General features: G+C 35.6%; 1 protein-coding gene across 6 annotated transcripts in view; it reads right to left on the bottom strand.

Annotated features, from left to right (window-relative positions):
- lrba (LPS responsive beige-like anchor protein) overlaps positions 1–20340 on the bottom strand; it is a 399767-nt gene that overhangs the window by 81424 nt on the left and 298003 nt on the right. For all 6 annotated transcript variants that reach the window (XM_056459670.1, XM_056459679.1, XM_056459695.1 and 3 more), the window contains exons 44-46: positions 15982–16122; positions 13326–13445; positions 5396–5548 (exon numbers count right to left, since the gene is read on the bottom strand). In XM_056459670.1, coding sequence (XP_056315645.1) covers positions 5396–5548; positions 13326–13445; positions 15982–16122 — 414 coding nt within the window. The remainder of the gene's footprint in view (positions 1–5395; positions 5549–13325; positions 13446–15981; positions 16123–20340) is intronic.

Here is a 20340-nt window from a genome sequence, read left to right as displayed (position 1 = left end):
TCAGTAATAAAGCAAACAAATATGCAAACAAACAAGAATGTTTCTGAAATCCAATGATTTCAGAAACATTCTACTTAATTCAAATGTAGTCAGAAATATCTGTTCATTTTAAGCACGATTTTGTTCAATTTCTCAGGAAATCCATCTTATTGGATCTCAAGTAAATGGATATAGATTTAAAGATGTTTAAATATTTGTATTTGAAAACAAACATGCTGGAAAAGGTGTTGATTATTTGGCAGTGCATTCAATTTTTGAATGCTGTGAATTTAAATGTAAGTTGTTTTGCTTGATTCAAGATGTTTTTTAAAGCCTTAAATTGTGGACTTTAACCTCACCTGTGGACTGGATTTTTAATGGCTGCTCCTTTTTATGAAATCAAAATCTGCCCATGTAGTTCAATTACCAAAAGAGAGAAAAACATATATATATTTTAGTAAATCTAGGGCCTAGAACATGACCAGTCTTGTCTGAATCTTGAACAAATGACTGACACAAGTTCTTTTCAGTGAATCAAAAGCTTACAAAGTGACATGTAACAGAGAGGCATTTTCTTAATTATGTATCTTGCTACTGAAATACCATAATGCAAATAATTTTGGGGGTGAAACTACCTAGCTCAGTCTGAACTGTGTCACACATACTATAAGTTGACTGTAGAGTCCACTGTACTGAATTCTAGTTAGTGATGTCAAGCACATAATGAAATAGTTTATAATTAGATGTACTTCTAATTACTTAGAAGTATTAATTTCTAATATTTTTAGGTTTTGGGTTCCATTATGGTAATAGTTTACTGTTCTCTCAATTTTACATGCTCATTTTCACTCCTTTAGAAATAGTGCTTTAATTAATCTAACAAACTAAAAGACATACTGTAGAATAGCATTTCTATACTTAAATAAAAGCTATAGACTGGTTCCTATAAATACAAAGAAAAGATTTTGAATTCAAATGTAAAAATATATATACATATTTGAAATGCATTGATATTTAAAATCTATTTACACATGATCTGTTCTAGTCTTATAGTTTGGCAAAATACTGCTGAGAACAGACATGCAGTACAAAAGATACGTTTGTTTCTTCAAATATTACTAGAACTGTTAATGGAACAAATACTAAAGCAGACTCATTAAGAAGGTGGAGTAATAATCATTAAACAAGTCTTTAGGGAAAACTTTCTGAGGTAATTTAGTAATAATTAGTAGAAGAATCAGTTATTAAGATTATTTAACATCATGTGAAAAAGAGATTGTTTTGCTTTTTTGGACATACTACATGGGTGCTCTGAAAAACAGCATGCACTAATGGCGAATGCAGTTATTTCTGCACTCATGCATTTCTTTTTTATTTCTTTATTGCTTTTCATTCTTTACTGGAAGCATGTATTTAGTGTGACTGGTGCAGATTGCAGTTTAATTAGCTGTTAATCATCTATAGAACACAAATGACAGTGTGTGTGCATCATGCTGTTTTCTGGCCATTAGTGACAGATGAGTTAAAGAGTGTAGCAGGCCATTAGCCCTGCTGCATGTGTCTGTCCCTCACTGAGACTGTGCCCTCATTACAAATGTAGCCCACTGTAGCAGAGTAGAACAGCTGACAACCACTAATGCAGCTATAAGTCATCAGCGGTGCTTGTGCCCACTTTCACACATGCTCACTTTGTGTGGACTTGCCATAGACTTCAATTGCTGTTATAAAGGCCTATCCAGCAAAAAAAATAAATAAATAAATAAACCTTACAGAAATCTTTTTGCATTTCACATTTTCAGAAAAGCGTCATTTAGTATTAGAGGTCTCTGGGATGAGTATAAAACAGCTGCTGATAGGGGAGAGAGTGGGTATGTTTAAAAGAATTCTGGATAATGAAAAGACCTGTAGCTATTCTTGCAGAAAAGTGTCTTCTTAGCTTCTGAGCATTCAGCATGATATAGACACTAAATCTGAACATGAACTGTAGAGCTTATGACGTTAAAAAGTCTTACATACACATTGCTCACAAACTTTAAAACAGCCGCTGCACTGCCAACTATCAATCATCTTTCATATTATTATAACCACATGGCTAAAACTGCTTGAGTTGTTTTGATTCTTATTATATAATAAACATTTTCAATTAATTATCCTTAAACTAAAATGATATATGACAAATGTATAATTCACATTAACTGAATCCACTATGAAAGGCACAATAACTAAGATGCTTTTATCAAAATATCACAAAACCACTAGAACAGAGTGATAAATTTTGCTTGCTTGTGAACTTTCATGATCCCAAATCTTTCATCAAATGTTAAAATTGAAATAAACAAACCATTTTAACTAGTGGCACAGACCATCGCCGTGCTAATAAAGTCACACTCCCTCGATTTCCATTTTTATTTGTACAAAACATAGAAACACCAAAGATGCTTTAATATAACGTGTGTTGAATTGAACTGTACAGATCAACATTATAACAAAAACCAGATTTACTACGTCTGAATTCCATTCATACAACTCACATTCACACTATATACAGTAGAACATACTTTTCTCACACTCTTGTAGTAGTCAAATTCAAATGTAGTACCTACTCAAGTAGTAGACGATTTCTGACGCAGCCCATGTGATTATGTCTGGAAGCAGTGGAAGTGGTCGACTGTGGCTTAACAAAAGCTCAGCTGCTTTCATGAAGCATCACACTCATCTCTCACCAGCAGTCCTGCGGTCCTGTTTCTATTTAATAGCTTTAAGCCTTACTCTGCTTCATACTCTGTGTTAATATGCTTTTAATATTTAAGCTTATCCATGAGAGTGATTCCATTGATTGAGTCCCGTAAGATGTATTACCGATGACAACTCCAATGATTTATTCATGGAGTCATCAAACTACGTCTTTGATTGTAGCAAATATGCACCCTCTAGCAGTGGAAATTAAATATGACAAAAAAATTAAATAAAATGTTTAAATGTGATAGGGAACATTTTACTCTGTCACTAATTGTTGTTTAACTTATTGTTATAAAGCACTAAGAGAGTTGATTATAACACAGCTGGCATTTTCTAAAATTTTATGATTTGCATTTGCTTTGACGTATGCATTTTCATCATGTTATTTTTTTAAAAAGGTGAATGAGGAATTCACTGAAAGGTCACAATAACAGGGTTGACAAATAATTAATATACTATTAATTAATCCTAAACATTTAAATGTATTCAAAAATGTAAATGTCATCTTTTACTTACTCTCATTTATATTTCGAACAGGTTATACTTGAGTGGATGGAGAAAAATTATACAAGAATATTACAATTATTATTGTATGTCTCACCAAGATCAACAAATGTCTCATGGGTTTAAGAACAACATGAAAGAGAGCAAATGATGACAATTTTTAGTTTTTTTGTGAACTATCACTTTAAGTGGCTGTAAGGGAGGGGAAACATTTGAATCAACAATAAAACTCCAGATCCAATTAGTCAAACTATTATGTTTACTGAATACAAAACAAGTTTTAACACTAAGTATAAACTTTGCTGGTCCAGTAATGTAAAACAGCATGTAGCAATGTACAGTGTGTAGTACTGTAGGGTAATGGGCACAGTGAAGTGTATCCATTATAAGCCTGTCCATCTACTCCACTCTATTCCTGCTGCTCAAATCAATAGTGAATCTTCACACTGTACAAAGACAATCGATCTGTTTGTGTTGCTGTACAATGAGCCTAATTGGCCACTAGTAAACATGAGCCTTTACACTGCTTATTTTTGTTTTGTTTTGTTTTGTTTTGTGTGTTATAGGAAAGCTGTATCCCCTTATCATTTGTATAATGCAAGACAATACATTGTGGAAATATACTAAAAAGTAAGTATAGCTAACAAGCTGGTATCAAACTGATCTGAGAGCAGTTGTGATGATTTTGGATTAACTATAAAATTACCATGTTGGTTGATTTATTATTGCAATTTAAAATGAATTTCCGTTTTTTTATGTTATAAAACGTACTTTATTACTGTAATAGCGAAGCTGAATTATTTTATTAATAATATTATTGTTGTTGATTGTATTAATGAACAGAAGCTCCAAAAACAACAGCTTCAATGTGAAAACTTCAGTCCTAACATTATTTAAAAAAAAATATTCTTCTAATATATATGTATGTATTAAGTTTTCATATTGAAGCTGTTGTTTTGGGCTTCTGTTCATTAATACATTCAACAACAATAATATTATTAATTTATATTATAAGTGGGCATAGATAAATTTTTTAATCTAGATTAATCTCACTGTAATCTTGGAATTAATCTAGATTAATCTACATCAGCGCTAAAATATCAAGGTGAAAGTCATCATAGCTTGCGTAGAATAGACGCAGCTCCCAACCCAACTTTGAGAATAGATTAACGGCGATATTATTCGGTTTTATAACGGTGTTATTATTCAAAACTGTTCCATTAAAGTACCCACAATATACATGTGTTATTTTCTTTTGAGGCAGCTAGCTGGATAGAAAAAAAACACATTTGCATTTTTTGTTACCATAAATGCACCCTTGCTGTCCATGGTTATCTCAGAGCGGACATGGTCTTTAGTATGAACAAAACGTTTTAAATTTGTAAAGTAAATAAAATAAACTGCAAGTACCAACCCTGCAAACACTTGTTCAAATCCATTGAGCATATTAAGATCCAGTACTATTGTCATTCTTCATGCAATGATAAGAGGCAACACTTAGACCAACCAATTTAGACCACAAGCATCTGCACATACTGTAGAGATTGTAGAGGAAGACAGCTGTATAAAATCTTCATGATATGAAAGCTTTAACACTTTTGACTTTGATGTTACCCATAATGTACACCCTATTATGGGGAAAGACACCCATGTAGTTAGGTTAGTTTGACACGCCATGCAGAGCTACTCTCACGTAAAGTAATGACAATCTGTGATATAAGACAGTGACGCCAATTAATATAGCACCCGGTGCAGTTCACAACAGTGCGATCAGTACATCTGCGACTACTACTTTCCTATAACACATACACACATCAAGGAGCAACCAGAGCTTCATGCTATAATAATCAAACAGTCTGAGCAACCACACACACAGATGGTGAAAGTGTGTGAATGTCTGAGTGCATGTTAGAATGGCATCACTGCATGAGGGGGTTGTGTGTGCATGTGTATGTGTGTGCGTGTGATGCAGAAAGAGATGATTAATGGGAGAGTCAGACAGATATCAGAGTTGTAATTATCAGCATAAAACAGGTCACAGCGTTAGCATACACACACACACAGATACAAAGAGCCAGACACGCTGACCATTGCCACTAGCAATCAGCACTTTAACAGCAATTTAATAAGGGAGATAAAGAGAGATGGAGAGAGACGCAGCAAGTGAACATACCAGTCGGTTTATGCGTACAAACTCCTCAGGACTCTTGGCCCACGGCGGCAGCTCCACATCTGACACCACCGTCCCATCATCCATCACTCCCAGGTTGTAATTATTGGAGTTGACAAACATCTCGGGGAGGTAATAGAACTCAGGGATCAACTCCTGTAAGAGAGGCAGAAATAAACTGCATTTTAACTATATAGTCACATTAATTAGATGATGGAAAAGGGACATTAGGAATAGAAATAAAATTAAATATTCAATGTTAATTCATCTTGTAATTTATTAATTTTGGGGGTGGCTGATACATTGAACATTTTAACACCTTAACTGCTCCACCAAGAAAAAAAAATGTTTGGATTGCATTTAACTCCTAATATCGCTAGTTAACACACTCAATGCATTTTTTGCTCAACACATCACATAATTTCTAAAATATCAACCCCTACCAAATGGTTAATATGCCAGTTTATGGTAAAAGTACCGGAATTAATTCATGTAAATTAGAAAATAAGAAGTGTAATAGGGTGATTTTTTTAAACAGATTTGCGATTTCAATTTGATTTGCCATTTAATTTTGTAGTCAAGCTTCTAATATTCTGTATTGTTGCTTCTTACTGCTAAAATGCAGTGAGTGTTAGTTAAAAAAGGAACTGAAAAGATATTAACTAACTCCAACTTTTATTCAAATTGGTTTATAAATATTCAAAAATTAAACAGTAATTTTTCTCAAGAGCAAACAGTGATTTATGGTGTTAGTTATCTCCTGGAGCCTTCGTGATGTTTTTTTAAAATGGTGCAACAGCTGCATACAACTCTAAAATTGTACGTTGATGTTGCTAGCTACCAGATAGAGTGTCACTGGCAATACTTTTAGTTGACTTTTGAACAACACACTCCTCATATAGCAGCCTGTGTTGCTTTTTTAGGTGCTGGTTGTTGTATTTCCTCGTGCTGTGACAACAATCCTCTTACAAATTAACTGTTTTTGTTCGGTGTCTGTGGCTTTAAAACCGAAATATTCCCATATTACCGACATGAATTCATATAAAATAAAAACAGTAAAAAAAAAAAAAAAACAGTAAAAAACAATAAAATCTATTAAAGGTGCTTTATGTAAGTGTTTGACTCTTCTAAAGCATAAATATACCATAATATGTTTGCAGATATTTAAGAAACACAATCTGAAAAACAATACTGAAGTCAGATATTGTGTTTTCTGTGCCGGAACGCTCCCTTTGTTTTGGTTCTTATAACCTGCCTATTGCCAGTTTAGCCAATTATATTTCAGCACCTCGGGTTGCCTTGGTGTAAACACCAGATATTTTATTCATTCATTCAGAAAGGCTCTAAATGCATGCGTCCGTGACCGAAATGTGACCTCCGGCGGACAGTATCATATGAACTCCGAAACGGGACAGATTCAGTTCCACATGAGGTTATTAATTAGCAAATAATATAAATATTAGGAACGTAAACATTAGATGAGCAGTTTACACTGTAGCAGCGTATCCTAACAACATGCTTTATGATGAGATGCGCAGTGATAAGCAATTTGGCTGCTAGCACCAGACGAAACATGACAGAAATTTAAATACAGCCATTCAGAAGCACAGAATATGCACTCACTCACGAAATGGTAAGGTTTATAATCTATTTAATACATATTAAGAGGTCCAGTTAGCTCAAATATTCGAGGTAAACCTCTTTTTTTTATTTCAAATTGCATATACAGTAAACATTACAGAAAATGAAAGGGTCATGATCCTAACTGTTTTAGCACTGGAAATTTTCTGTCATTTTGTTTTGCCTCCACAAATCAGTAAACTCTTGAACCACTGTTATTAGCAATAGTGATATTTGTGCATTGGAAATTGTGGCACGCTGTGTGCAATTGGCTAAACCATATTTATAATAGTATGACCTATTGGTGACGCAGTGGCGCAGTAGGTAGCGCTGTCGCCTCACAGCAAGAAGGTCACTGGTTCGAGCCTCAGCTTTAACATTAGTAAATGTAGATGCTGAATTACGTGTTTAGTTCTAAAGTTCAATTTTAAGATCTGAGGTGAGCTATCTGGTGCTGCTTTCAGTATATGACAATAAATGTCATGTAAAATGGCATACAAACTCACATTGTACGCATTTAACACTGAATAAAGCACATGAGGTTTACCTGAGGTGATCATTGTCATAGTTTTCTGTTGTTCAGCTGTGAGAAATAGAAGCTGTTTCTAATATATCAATTCGAGGTGTTGGTTAGGATAAAAACCCCTTTTAATATGGAAAATATTCCTTCCATCGCGTGCCGTTGCTTTTATTTAGAACAGTTTAAATCACTCGCACCTGTCATCAATCTGGAAACCTGCGTTTCCGTTTGTTTTGATCCAGGAATGCAATACCAAATTCAACCACAGGGTGTCAAACTTACATACTGTACCTTTAATGCATCTGAAGCGGCAGACACCATCATCCCACTTGTTCAGGCTTTCCTGTTTGTTCGTTTTATTGTGGAGGTTCCGCATAGTTCGGTTGCGCGATTCTGATTAGGCACAATAAAAGTATGCTCACTCAATTGGCTAGTAAGACTGTCATACACAGATGGCAATCCCGCATTTGCTCTGGGTGGGGGAAATTATATATATATCATATCATATTGCAGCCCATGCGATTAGCTAATCGCAATGTTTAAAATCATGATTGTGATTCAATTTCGATTAATCGCACAGCCCTAAAGTGTAAGACCAATTTACTTAAAAACATAATCAAAATAAAACATTCTTGAATACTAAATCATCCTTATTTTTTGAAGTATGCCAAAAACATTTCAGATTCTCGTTTAACACGTTTTCTTGTTGTTGTTTTTTACAATAAAACTAAAATCAAGTGTAGTAGTTTATGGTTTAAGTTTGTTTGATTGATTTTTTTTTTTTGTAAACCAACAATGCTGTGAGTGTAAACCATTATTTAAAACAGTAATTATTTAAAACAGTTATTACATGGTCAACCATTTGGTAGATCAGGCAGTTAAAAAAAAAACACGTGTTTATGCATATACAGTATGTTGTTGACAATATTTATAGTACAGCTATAGGAAAAGTAATAAAAAAGAGACCACTTGAAAGATCTGTGGTTTTTTAGTTATGCTTTAACATTAAAATGAAAAAATTGTTGCACTCTATAAAGGTCTGATAGTGATTCTTTTAGAGCAATTTTTTAAGCGTTGGTCAGAATATTTGTTTTTTTTTTCATTGTTTTGACTGAAAAATCACAATTAATCTCACCAAATATTAATTTCTTAACTCATCTGGAGTTACAACAATAGTGTTGCGTTGTCTAAAAATGAACATAATCATATCTACAGGTAAAAAACAAATCTCTAAATGACAGTATTTCTAATTTATTTGGTCACACTTTATGTTGATGGTCCGTTTGTTGAATTTAAGTAAAATTTCATCTACATGCCAACTAATTCTCAATAGATTATAAGTAGACTGTTAGGTTGGGGTTAGGGTTAGTGTAAGTTGACATGTTCTTGCAAAATTTCTTACAGTCAGTTTAATGCCTGTTGAAGGAGCAGTATCAACAGATATTAAGCAGACTGTCAACTAATACTCAAATGGACTATCAGAATAAAGAGTGTGAATAGGTGTATCAGCTTTCAAGAATTTCTGCACATGCCTTTAAAATAAAATAAGTGTATTAAACCGGAATCAAGAATAAAGGAATCAGATATTATCTCTTTGAATCTTTAGCCTTTAATCTGTGCCATGCTGTCACTCACACATGATAAGGTTAAAGCTAATACGAATTTACATCCAATTTAAAAACCTTCATAAATAGAACAACTGTGTGCCATACTGATAAAGAATATCAATGGCACACTGCAGTCAAAGCATGGTAAAAGCATTAAATCCCTATCTGCCTTGATGAAATGCATGGCTGTCACTTTGTTTTAAAAGGCTTTAAGAAAAGTGGGAATAATGAAGGTTAAAGAATAATGAAGGTTAAAATTTTAATGAAGGTTAAAGCTTATTAATATTAATCTGCTTATACACAAATAACTGAACATCTTCATTAACTCTCAATGTAGCAGGAACAAAAAGTAAAACACACACAGTACATAACCGTTTTTACAGACTTTTACAAACAGTTTTTGAGGGAAACGCAAGAAAAGTTCTTGCGAATGAATCAAGAGCTTAAATGTGGTGTGTTTATTTGTATTCCAATTAGGGCTGCATGATATTGGAAAAATCTGACACTGCCATATTTTGCTTTTCTGCGATATGAATGTAATTTCACCCGATTAATCGTTTAGCTCTATTTGGAAAGATTTATTCATTTAGATATATTGGGATGATCAATTCTTTTTCTGTGAAGTCCATTTGCATAAATTATAATCAATTACAAGCATTTATAAATACAGTACAACAGAGCAGAGATAAAAGAGTCTAACAGTATTCAAGTACAGAAACTAAACAATAAACATAAAATAACATGGTCATCAATGTATAAATGATAAAAAAAAACAAAAAAACAATATTGAATAATATGTTTATCTTTTAATATTTTTTTAATAATCTAATCCTATGATGTGACTATTGCAGATACACACATTGTGATATCGATGCTCAAACGATATATTGTGCAGCCCTAATTTACCATATCTGTTTCTTTTATTTCAGAATTGTATAGATCAGTGGATTAATACTCTAGTGAATTAAATATGGCATGTGTAAATGTACAAATATCTGACATAAATTAACTTGACTTGATTTGTACTTCTGTAGTCTTTTTGTAGTTCATGTGATTTCCATACCTCACGACAATGCATACATTGCACTTACTTAATGCCATTGTGTGTGTTTATACTTTTTTGTTCTGACTGTATCACTCTGCAATCACACCTCCAAAATGTTAATAGACAGTGGGGTTTCTATATTCCACTTTGTAGAGTTTCTTTGCCAATGTTTTGAGCTTACACCAGAAATGCGTGAGATGCTACTGTGGTAGTAGTTCAAACTTACACTCATTTTGGGAAGGAAGAGGTAGTACCCGGCGAATGGTTACAATATAATTCATAAAATAAACAACACAACAAAAGTATCCTTCTGAAGCTCATCCACTGTACTTGGAGACTTGTTAAAACACTCAAGTCGGCAGCCTTGCTCTGCAGTTTTGGCTCCACCCACACTTCTCACCACTATCAAGTTGACCAATTACAAATCATGTAATCTGAATTGTCAGGATTTGAGTCAGATGGGTATGCAACTATATGAAGGCTACGCCGGGTCTACCGCATGTACTCGACGCATAAGTAAAAATTTGCCTTTAGCCTTGGCTTGAATATACTCAGACCAGCTCGTCTGGCACCAACAACCATGCCACATTCAAAGTCACTTAAATCACCCTTTTTTCACCATTCTGATGCTCGGTCGGAACTGCAGAAGATTGTCTCGACCATGTCTAGATGTCTAAATGCATTGAGTTGCTGCCATGTGATTGGCTGATTGGAAATTTGTGTTAACAAGCAGTTGGACAGGTGTACCTAATAAAGTGGCCCGTGAGTGTATCTATTTCAGTCAATCTCTAATTTCACCTGTTATTGAAAATCATTATTTCTTGTAGTGTTCACCTATTATACACAAAAAGCATAAACTCAAGTGGTAAGTTAGCCGTAGAAGAATAAACATGCTATTCTAAAGAAATATTTTTTGGGTGAACAATCTATTTGACAGTCTATCACACACATTGTATCATTGACCAGTCAAGTTTGACTCACATCCAAGATTGTAATAACCAAATGGTTAATGTTTTCACTAGCAGTTTAGGCCTAAAATTAAACAACCATGTGATAAAACTATTCATATTAAATGTAACATGGGACTAAACTTAAGACTTACACATCTATTGTGCATGTACAACAAAGCACCTTAGTGCACTGAAAGTGGCCAATTAGGCAAGCAAACAAATGGTGGAAGTTCAAAACTAGCCCCCTGTCTCACTTCATTCTGGTCCTCTCTTTAAAACTGAAGTCTTTAAAACAAAAAGGTCACAATTTTACAATGGTACCAGGCGCCCTGAGGTTCATGTATGGAGTCTGGCGTAAATTTGGCGTCTTCACTGGCGGCACAAAGATCTAGAGCCACTTAACCAGTGGTGGGGGAGAGAGAGCAGGACTAGGGGTACGGGAGGAGCTATTATGTGCAATGGCCCTTGAGAAGAACTGGTCAGAGGGCAAAACCTGTGATCCAAAATCCTGTCCTGCTGCGGGTCAATAGAGAGGGGTGCTCCTGGCCCCCTCTAAGGTCCCCTCTGATTCCCCTGAGGGGAAACTTTCAGTGTCCACACAGCTTTCAGCCTAGTGCATGGAGGTCAGGGGATGGAGGTTAAAGGTTAGGCCAGAGTTTGCCTGGCTAGAGACAGACAGGATCAGTGTGGCTTTAGGCCATTATAGCTCTCTTTAGCCTGGACACAAAAACTGCTAAAGGCTTTTCACCCCTCAGTAGAATGAGGGGGTGTTTCTAAATGTGGGGGACTGCTGTGCTTTTTGTTTTTTCAAGAAAAAAGGGATAACAGCATGGCAAATTGATACATTATTGCAGCTGAAGGAACTCCTTTGCTTCTCATTTGCACCTATCAGACCTTTTTTTGCAATAGTGAGCAAAGTGAAGCATGTTTGAAATGTTCCACAGCTTCAAAGTCAAATAAAGTGAAGGTGATTTTGATGTTTTCAGTCAAGTCCTCTATTCAGTTTTGATGTTCACCAATCCTGTTATGCTGATTCATGGTGACAACCTTACCAAAAAACCTAAATGGGCTTTGAGTGAGCTTTCGGTATCAAGTCTGACTATGTAATGTGAGCCACATGTCTTGATTTCAAATGAGAGCAATCAACCCCTGAAAAATGCCAGCATGCAATGAGCGTGCTAACAAAATGGCTGTCTGTTGTAATGAATATTTCAAGAGGTCTGGACATTTGTTAAAGTCAACGTCGAGCACTTTGAGGGCCTCTGAAGGGCTACAGTGCGCAGTCGGGTTTTGCTGTCTGACTTTGGTTTGAGGCTAAACGCCAAAAGGTTCAACCGAGGGTTAGAGTGTTATGAAGGGTTTCGCAAGAGAGAGTGTAAGGGAGTAAAGGGGGGAAAGTTCGAAATCAAGATTAGTTTAAAGCTTTGATCAAGGACCCTTGACGCTTTCATGGTAGCATGACAAGGATTGGTTGTGACCGTACATGTGCTAGGGCCAGATTTTATGGAGAGGTGATGGGGGCAGCCGGGCAGAGAGAACTGCCGTGTATCCATGACGACTGCCCTCACACCACGTCCCAGCAAGCTCCGGTTACCAAGAGGAAGTCAACTCACTAGAGAAAACGTCTAATCATGTAATAGTCTCCACATTTGTGAAAAACAAAATATCAGCGGAAGACCAAAACCAAATCCAGGCCAGGGATCGACTGATGCTTGACTGAGAAAAAAAAATAAGCACAGCTGTGTAGAAATATTGATGCATTGATGATAAACTAAACAAAAAAAAAAAAAGGCTGAAAACATTAGTCAACATTATCAACAACAAAAAAATACATCTCTTGTTTTGGAATAGTCTTTTGACCCAATGTAAGGGCCTGTAAAATGTGGTTTGACCATTGAGTGCAAGACTGTAATTCAAACCTCCCGGATGCAATCCAATAGAGAAAGACAAAGCACTTGCTTCCTGATTTGTCAAGTTCAGAAAGAATGACCGTCAATTACACTACCAGTAGAAAGCAAGTAAAGATGGCAGCAAAATATGTGCATGTCCAGCGTGTGAACGGTCACGCATCATATGTTTTAGGTTGTATAGTGTGGACGGAGATTATTTTTCTGAAATTAACTTCTATTCAAATATGAAAGATTATACAATTGATAACGGTGTACACTGACATGCATATACATGAACATACCTTCACGTCAGACGTGTCTCTCTGGCAGTTTCTCCAAGCTCTAGACACTGAGGAGAAAGTGCGATCGGCGTGGTCAAATTTCCCCCCTTGGAAATTCAGGAAGAATGTTGTGAAAGGCTCCTGAGAATAAAAGAGAACAAAAAAAAGTCTGAATTTCCACACACGTTCACATTAAAACGAATATTAAAAAGTCATGCTGGGACCTAAAACAACTAGAGGGCGAATTCCACTGAACAAAGATCATACCTTTAATAACTAGGAGTCTACTTTGATCAATCTCTAGCCTCCAATTTAAACATTTTTCAATATGTGCAACCCAGTCAGTATCTCTTTTTTACCATCGGTGCCTGCTGTTCATAACAAAGCCCTATACAATATGATCCTAATTTGTGTACGCTAAATGACATCCTCTTCTTCAAAAGACTGACCTGAATGCTAAAAGAAAACCTGTTATTAACCCAGGTCAGACAGTAAAGTCTTTGCAAGCGCATTATTTGTTCTTTTCTAATCATGCTTAATCTTGTTTGTGCAGAATCAATAGGTGGTTCTTTTGAAACAATACCTCCCCGATGAGAAGGACGCAATTAGAGTGTATAGCACCCTGGAAAGCTACACCATGAAAGAAAAATACCCTAATTACGCAGAGGCTTTTGGGTGCTTGACTGAATTTAACGCCCTCCTTTTCGCTGTCAAGAGCTTCGATATCACGAGGCTGCTGATTTGTGCTATGGTACATGAATTAGGGTGTTTGGAGAAGTGGATTTGGGATAAGCCTGATAATAATGGGATGGGATCAATACAATGGGCCAACAGGGAATGGCAATGAAAGTGAAAAACTGTAACAATTACAAGGATGGCCACGAATGGGTTAGTGACCTCTAGCTCCCTTTCATTGTGAGTGGAATTTACAAGGAATATGCGAATAGACGACGCATTAAAAATGTATGTGAAAATAAAACTCAGACCTAATTTAAATGTAGAGCAACTGACACTGCACAATGGCTTAGAATACTGCAAAGCTAATATACAACTGTTTAGTTAACACAACTGTTCCTCATCAAAATGTTGCAAACGATAAAGTATTAATTATTTAAAGCATAAAGAAAGGGATGTGCAGTCTTAAGCTGTCTTTAAGTTATATGATGTAATTTAAGATGTATACATTCATTACTCCTCAGTGATATAAATCTTTGTAAATGTTTATTAATATTATAAATGTTTAATCCAGAATGAATATATATTGAAAAACAAGACTGAATCTGTACTTTTATATTGCAGTTAATTATTAAAAGTGAAGATTATGCTCAGAGTAAGTCAACGGAGGAATTAATAAGGCATATGTGAATAAATAGCACACTAAAAATAAGCGAGAAAATAACACAGAGAGATTTGGGATTATGCAAAGCATTATTAGACTTTTATAAGTGTAAATCTAAGACAGAACTGTTCACTTAACAAAACTGTGCTTCAGCAAAATGTTGATGCGAAAACAAAGTCTTTTTCTCCAGAGTGCCACATCTTTGTTCTCAGCAGATATTGGAACAAAAAGGATGAAGGGAAGATGAGCGATGTGTTGTGTGTTTGTTAGTATGCAGATAAGGCCTACATTTCAATATAACAATAAATCAACCTGACTGAGCACGCACACATGCCCAATTATAAACAACAATTAGTTGCAATGCGTTTCGCGACAGATCACATGATGAATGCGTAACATTTTGCTGGAACCACTGAGCTGCTGTCTGGTTTAAGACCCTTTAAAAGTGGCAAATCATTTGGACAATTATGATCATGTCCCAATTATTTGTCCTACATAAACAGATAATGTAAAAATAAACGTTAAAGGAAGTGAAATAATGCAGACAGATGGCAAGTAAACAGGCTTTCCTATTTGAAGTTATAAAAAGATTTTTGAAACGGTGAAGGAGCATTTTGTTTAGTAGTGTGTTGCACTTGTCATTTGAGTGTGAGACTCAAATCATTTGAGATTTAGGCTGGTTGGTTAGTTAGTTAGTTCGTTACTGTAGTTAGTTTATAAAGCACAATAAAACAACAGTTGTTGACCATTGTGCTGTACAAACCTAAAAGCAAATTATCAAAAATAGACAGCAACAGATAAAACAACGTAGAATACATCCAACATACCACACAGTATCAGCGATAAATAACAAGACACTAGATACAGTAGGTACAATATGATTAATTTTCTCCCAATTTAAAAGCTCTTTCTAGGAGGTGCAGTGAACAAAGATTCATTGGAAATTGTTCTAATGGACATAGGTAGCCCATTCAACGTTTTAGGACCTACTACAGAGAAAGCTAAATCTCATTTTTTCTTCTATTTGGATCTGGGAACTACTAGCATGTTCTGGTTCGATGACCTTAAACATCTGCCAGATATTTTAACAGTAATAAGATTAGAGAGTTAAGTCGGTCGCGTGGCCATTTAATACCTTAAAACATACATTAAAATATTAAACTAAATTCTAAAACATATCGGCAACCAATTTAGGGAGCACAGGATAGGAGTAATGTGTTCAAACTTGTGGGTGCCAGTAAAAAGCCTAGCGGTTGCATTTTGGGGCACTTGAAGACAATTTACTGTATATAGGATTGTGTGTGTAAATGTGTGTGTGTGTGTGTGGGCACAACTTACAATTCTCAGTAGCCACATCTGAGTGAAGCTGGAGGTGGAATAGTGTGTGCCGTAGTGGAATTTGGGCACCTGCTCGTCCTCCCATGATTCGAAACGCTCAGAGAAGAAAGCAGCTCTCTTTGGGTTGAGCGCACCAATAGGCTGTAACAAGAAGAAAAAAACATTATTGGAATAAACATAAACTGCATAAATAAAGTATTAACGCTTAAGAACCATAGTAATAAATTGTGACATCCTATGTCAGAAAGACCTAAATGTGTGTAAGAGTAATGGTAGGGTAGTAGGAGAGACGTAATTTATTAATGCTAATCATTTATTTGCATAATTTAGCAGTAAAATTTCATAAATACTTATTTTAAATATCAATCAAATTAATCAGCCTTCTGTATAACTTTCTGTAGCAGTGTTTAAAGGGGTGGTCCACTACGCTATCATATTATAAACATGTAATGTAGCTGTGTGAACATAACATCTCTGAATGTAATATGCTCAAAGTTAAATGCAATGGGAGATATTGGCTTTTACAGAGCTAGCTTAGCAAAGCCTACAGTGAACAAAGTTTGGGCATTGCAAAAAAAATACATCCAGGCAAGTGAGATGATAAGCACATCAGGTTATGCGCATTCACCATGCGCATACACCCCGCGCAACAAAGGGGCGTGGCCAGAGTTGATGTAATGTTATAAAAGTAGCAGAGAAGGCTAAAATGCTAAAATCCAATCACTGCTATTACCACAGAGCTTGTTCTGTTTCTGTATTTGGGCTTGCAAAGGACACGACAAAAAGAGAGAAAAGTGCTCACACTTTAAATTTAATTATGCTGCAGAGAATGTAAAAAATATATATAGCTCTAGCATTTGACAAAGGACAGCTTCCAGAATCTCTCCCAGTTCAGAGCTGGATTCAGCTAAAAACTCCTCCAACCAACAAAGCTGTGGATTGTGAGCCACAACCTGTAAGTATTTTTATTAGCTAAAATCGATCTTTTACATGCATAGTGTCTAGCGGTAACGGTATGTTGTAGCGAGGACATAAATAAGGATGTAAACAACATGAAATGCTGCTTGGCACCATCAACAACTTAGCTACAAATTCATATTTATCAGTCAAACTGCTGCAAACACCCACAATCTTCACCAGCGCTGCAACGTCTCTCTATGTGGCCGCTTTCAGTGTCTCTCTAAGTGGCCGCTTCATGCTTTCCAAATCTCTTACAGTTGTATAGATACAACAAACTCGCAAAAGATAGTTTCATATTATTTACACATGTTTAAAATCCGAATATATGTGAAAGACACTTGTCAGGTTTTATTTTAGAGAGCAGGCTTGAGGTTCAGCTGTGTAATTTTTTGTCTGATTTAGGCTCAAATTGATACAGCTAACAGTTACTCTGACTAGATTGTTTACACAGTGTAAAAATGCTTGTAGGGGCGTGACATTTTTCCTGTGATCCGCGAATCACAGCACATTATGTTAGCTGACCAATCAGAGTCTATGAGGGCAGGCCTTTCAAAGAAACTAGGAAATATGACAATTGTTTTCATGTTAGCTGAGTAGCTGTATATAATCAAAGTAGTGATTTTCAACAAATAAAGCATGAGCACACATTGCTTTGCATCTTATAAACACAACCAATACTTAAAAATACACTCTGGACCACCCCTTTAAAATAAAAATAAAAACTTACCATAGCAATTCCTATGGTGCTAACATTAAATTAACCAAACAACTATCTCTAAACCAAAATGTAATCGTGATCCTACAATTGTACTTTTCGGAATTATAACACTGTAGCTAGAATGAAGTGTAACAAATTCTTTCAGTTTATGTAATATATTTCAAACCTTTTGAAGTGTCTCAACACTGCTGTTTATATGACACTAAGGCCCAATCCCAATTCTATTTTTGGCCCTTAAAACGGATTGTGAAGGGGAAGGGCTTTACCCCTAAGAAATGGGACAGCACTACAGCACCTGCACACGTCATCATATGACATCGCAATCTCTTGCTTCATTTGAGATCATACGATCGTGAATGCTGTAGTTAACACTCTAAAAAGCTCATTCACAGCCCCTAGACATTACTGACAGGGTATTTGAGCATCATTGAGTGTCAGAATGTTGGGGGACTACTATACAGGAGTTTTTATTAGAGATTATAAGAAGTGAAATTTAGCGTTTTTTTATTTATTTTAGCGTTTGTTTGTTTTTTTGTTTTTTTAAATCATGACGATAAAACACGACCGCGGTAATGAATTAATTAAAACGTGCTTGTTTGATGTAAAAATTTGTAATAATGACAAAAAAAATACTAATTTGTGCATCTCCTTACTTTTGGGTGCAGAAATCCTGCCATTGTGGCTGGTGTATTCTGGGAAATTTTCTTACCTCTTGGTTTCAAGTGTGGTCCTGAAAAATCTCTGTTCGAACGGCTACCCCTACCCCTTAACCCTAAGCCTTTAAGCTAAAGAGAAATGGGACAAGGGGAAGGGCTAAGGGGTAGAATTGGTATTGGGCCTAAATAAATGTATTAATATTTCAAAGTATTATTAAAATGTTAAACAACTTTTAAGGTTTTAAAATATCATTTATTTATGTTATGACAAAACTCTTTTTACTCACTGGTGGCAATTTTCAGTGTCACATGATCCTTTACTTCTACACTTCTAATATAATTCAGTCAAATAAATTATAAGTCAAAAATTATTGCACTGCTAAACATTTTAAAATGAATTGTGATAAATTTTTTTGATTCTTAAAGAGAATGGGAATGTACATTCTTAAGCTCTACTTGAATAACATAATATAAAATGCCTATACAGTGAATACTACTCACATGAATCTTCGTAAATGTTTATAGATGTTTGTCACTGAGCAAGTTAATGCATCCTTGCTAAAACATTTCACACATTATTTTAAGGTACAACTGTCAATATTAAAAACCATTAACTATGATTTTTAGCTCAATAAACTCCTAAATTGCTGCTGTTTAATAGTTATTAAGGTATACTAGGTTTAGGTATTAGGTATGATTAGGGATGTAGAATATAATCATGCAGAATTTGTCCTTTATAAGTACAAATAAACAACCAATATCTTAATAATAGGAACGTAATAATGGTTAATAGTGACAGTTGGTACTTAAATAAAGTGTTACCAAAAAAATCATCAAGTGTTACCAATATTCAGACATTAAAGGTGAAAATTAAATTCAAAGCAAGTCAACAGAGGTCATATGAAAGTTCATACATTAGTAGAATTCATATATGGATAATACTCCCTTGCCCTGCATCGATTGTATCAAAAGCATTGATTACCTGCTTTAATTCTTCATTGATCTGAAGAAACACAGCGTATGGAAGCGGGTCATTATTTAAATGCTCATTTATATGTATTGTTATTACCCTGCTGAGTCTTTATTACTCTTGAAAATGACTTCAGTTCTTTGTGTGCCTCTCATATCTTTGAACGATCAATAGCAATGGAATGATGGAGTCTCTTCAAATGAGAGTGGGCAGGACAGATCGACCATCTCCATCGCTCTCTCGTATCATAGCCGTGTAATGAGGGTCTTCAGCTGCTTTTCTATTGATCCCAAACCTGCCACTGTATCTTTTAATGCTCCACTGTGCATACAAGTCTGCATTAATGTGGGATTTAACACGGTGGCGGTGGGTTACACTTAAAAACAGAGGTTAATTTTATTCCACTAATTGTAATATAATCATGATTAAACTACGTCTTGGATTTAATTGAGATTTAAAAAGGAGCGCTGTTTAATCAACGTTTGATTGTAAATCACTTAAGCTTGTATAATTGTCACTGTAACGTAATAGACTCGAATGCAATCCTTGTGTGTGTGTGTGTGTGTGTGTGTGTGTGTGTGTGTGCGCGTGTGTTAAACTGAAATGCAGCCCTGGGCTGACAATGACACACGGTCCGCTCTCTTGTGGCAACTACGGTGAGAACACACACTGAATTAAACATTGCGCGATTTAACTGATTGATTGCGGTAATAACAGGACCCTCATTAAAGAAAGAAAAGGGAGAGCAGGATAAAAAACATCTCTGTCAAAGCTCAGTGTGTGTTTCTACGTGAATGTGTAAATTTGTGTGCATGCCTATGAGTGTGTGTTGGTGTGAGGGCCTCGTGTTGTTTACGGCAGTAAATTACCGTCTGAAGCGCTCCAGTACAATAGGTCTGGTGACAGTGTCGTTCATCAGGGTTATCCCCGTACCCCAGCGCAGTGTGATGGAGTGAACGCACACCACCAACCCTAATACGCTTTGGCAGCACTGCTGAATATTTCTCTAGTGACGGCTCAAATAAATGAGCTGCCCCAATGTTTTTAATTAGACT

This window comes from Danio aesculapii, chromosome 1, assembly GCF_903798145.1.
Source record: "Danio aesculapii chromosome 1, fDanAes4.1, whole genome shotgun sequence".
In the NCBI taxonomy this organism is placed as follows: domain Eukaryota; kingdom Metazoa; phylum Chordata; class Actinopteri; order Cypriniformes; family Danionidae; genus Danio; species Danio aesculapii.
Note: the sequence above shows the minus strand (reverse complement) of the source record. Positions and strands in the feature narration are given on the sequence as shown.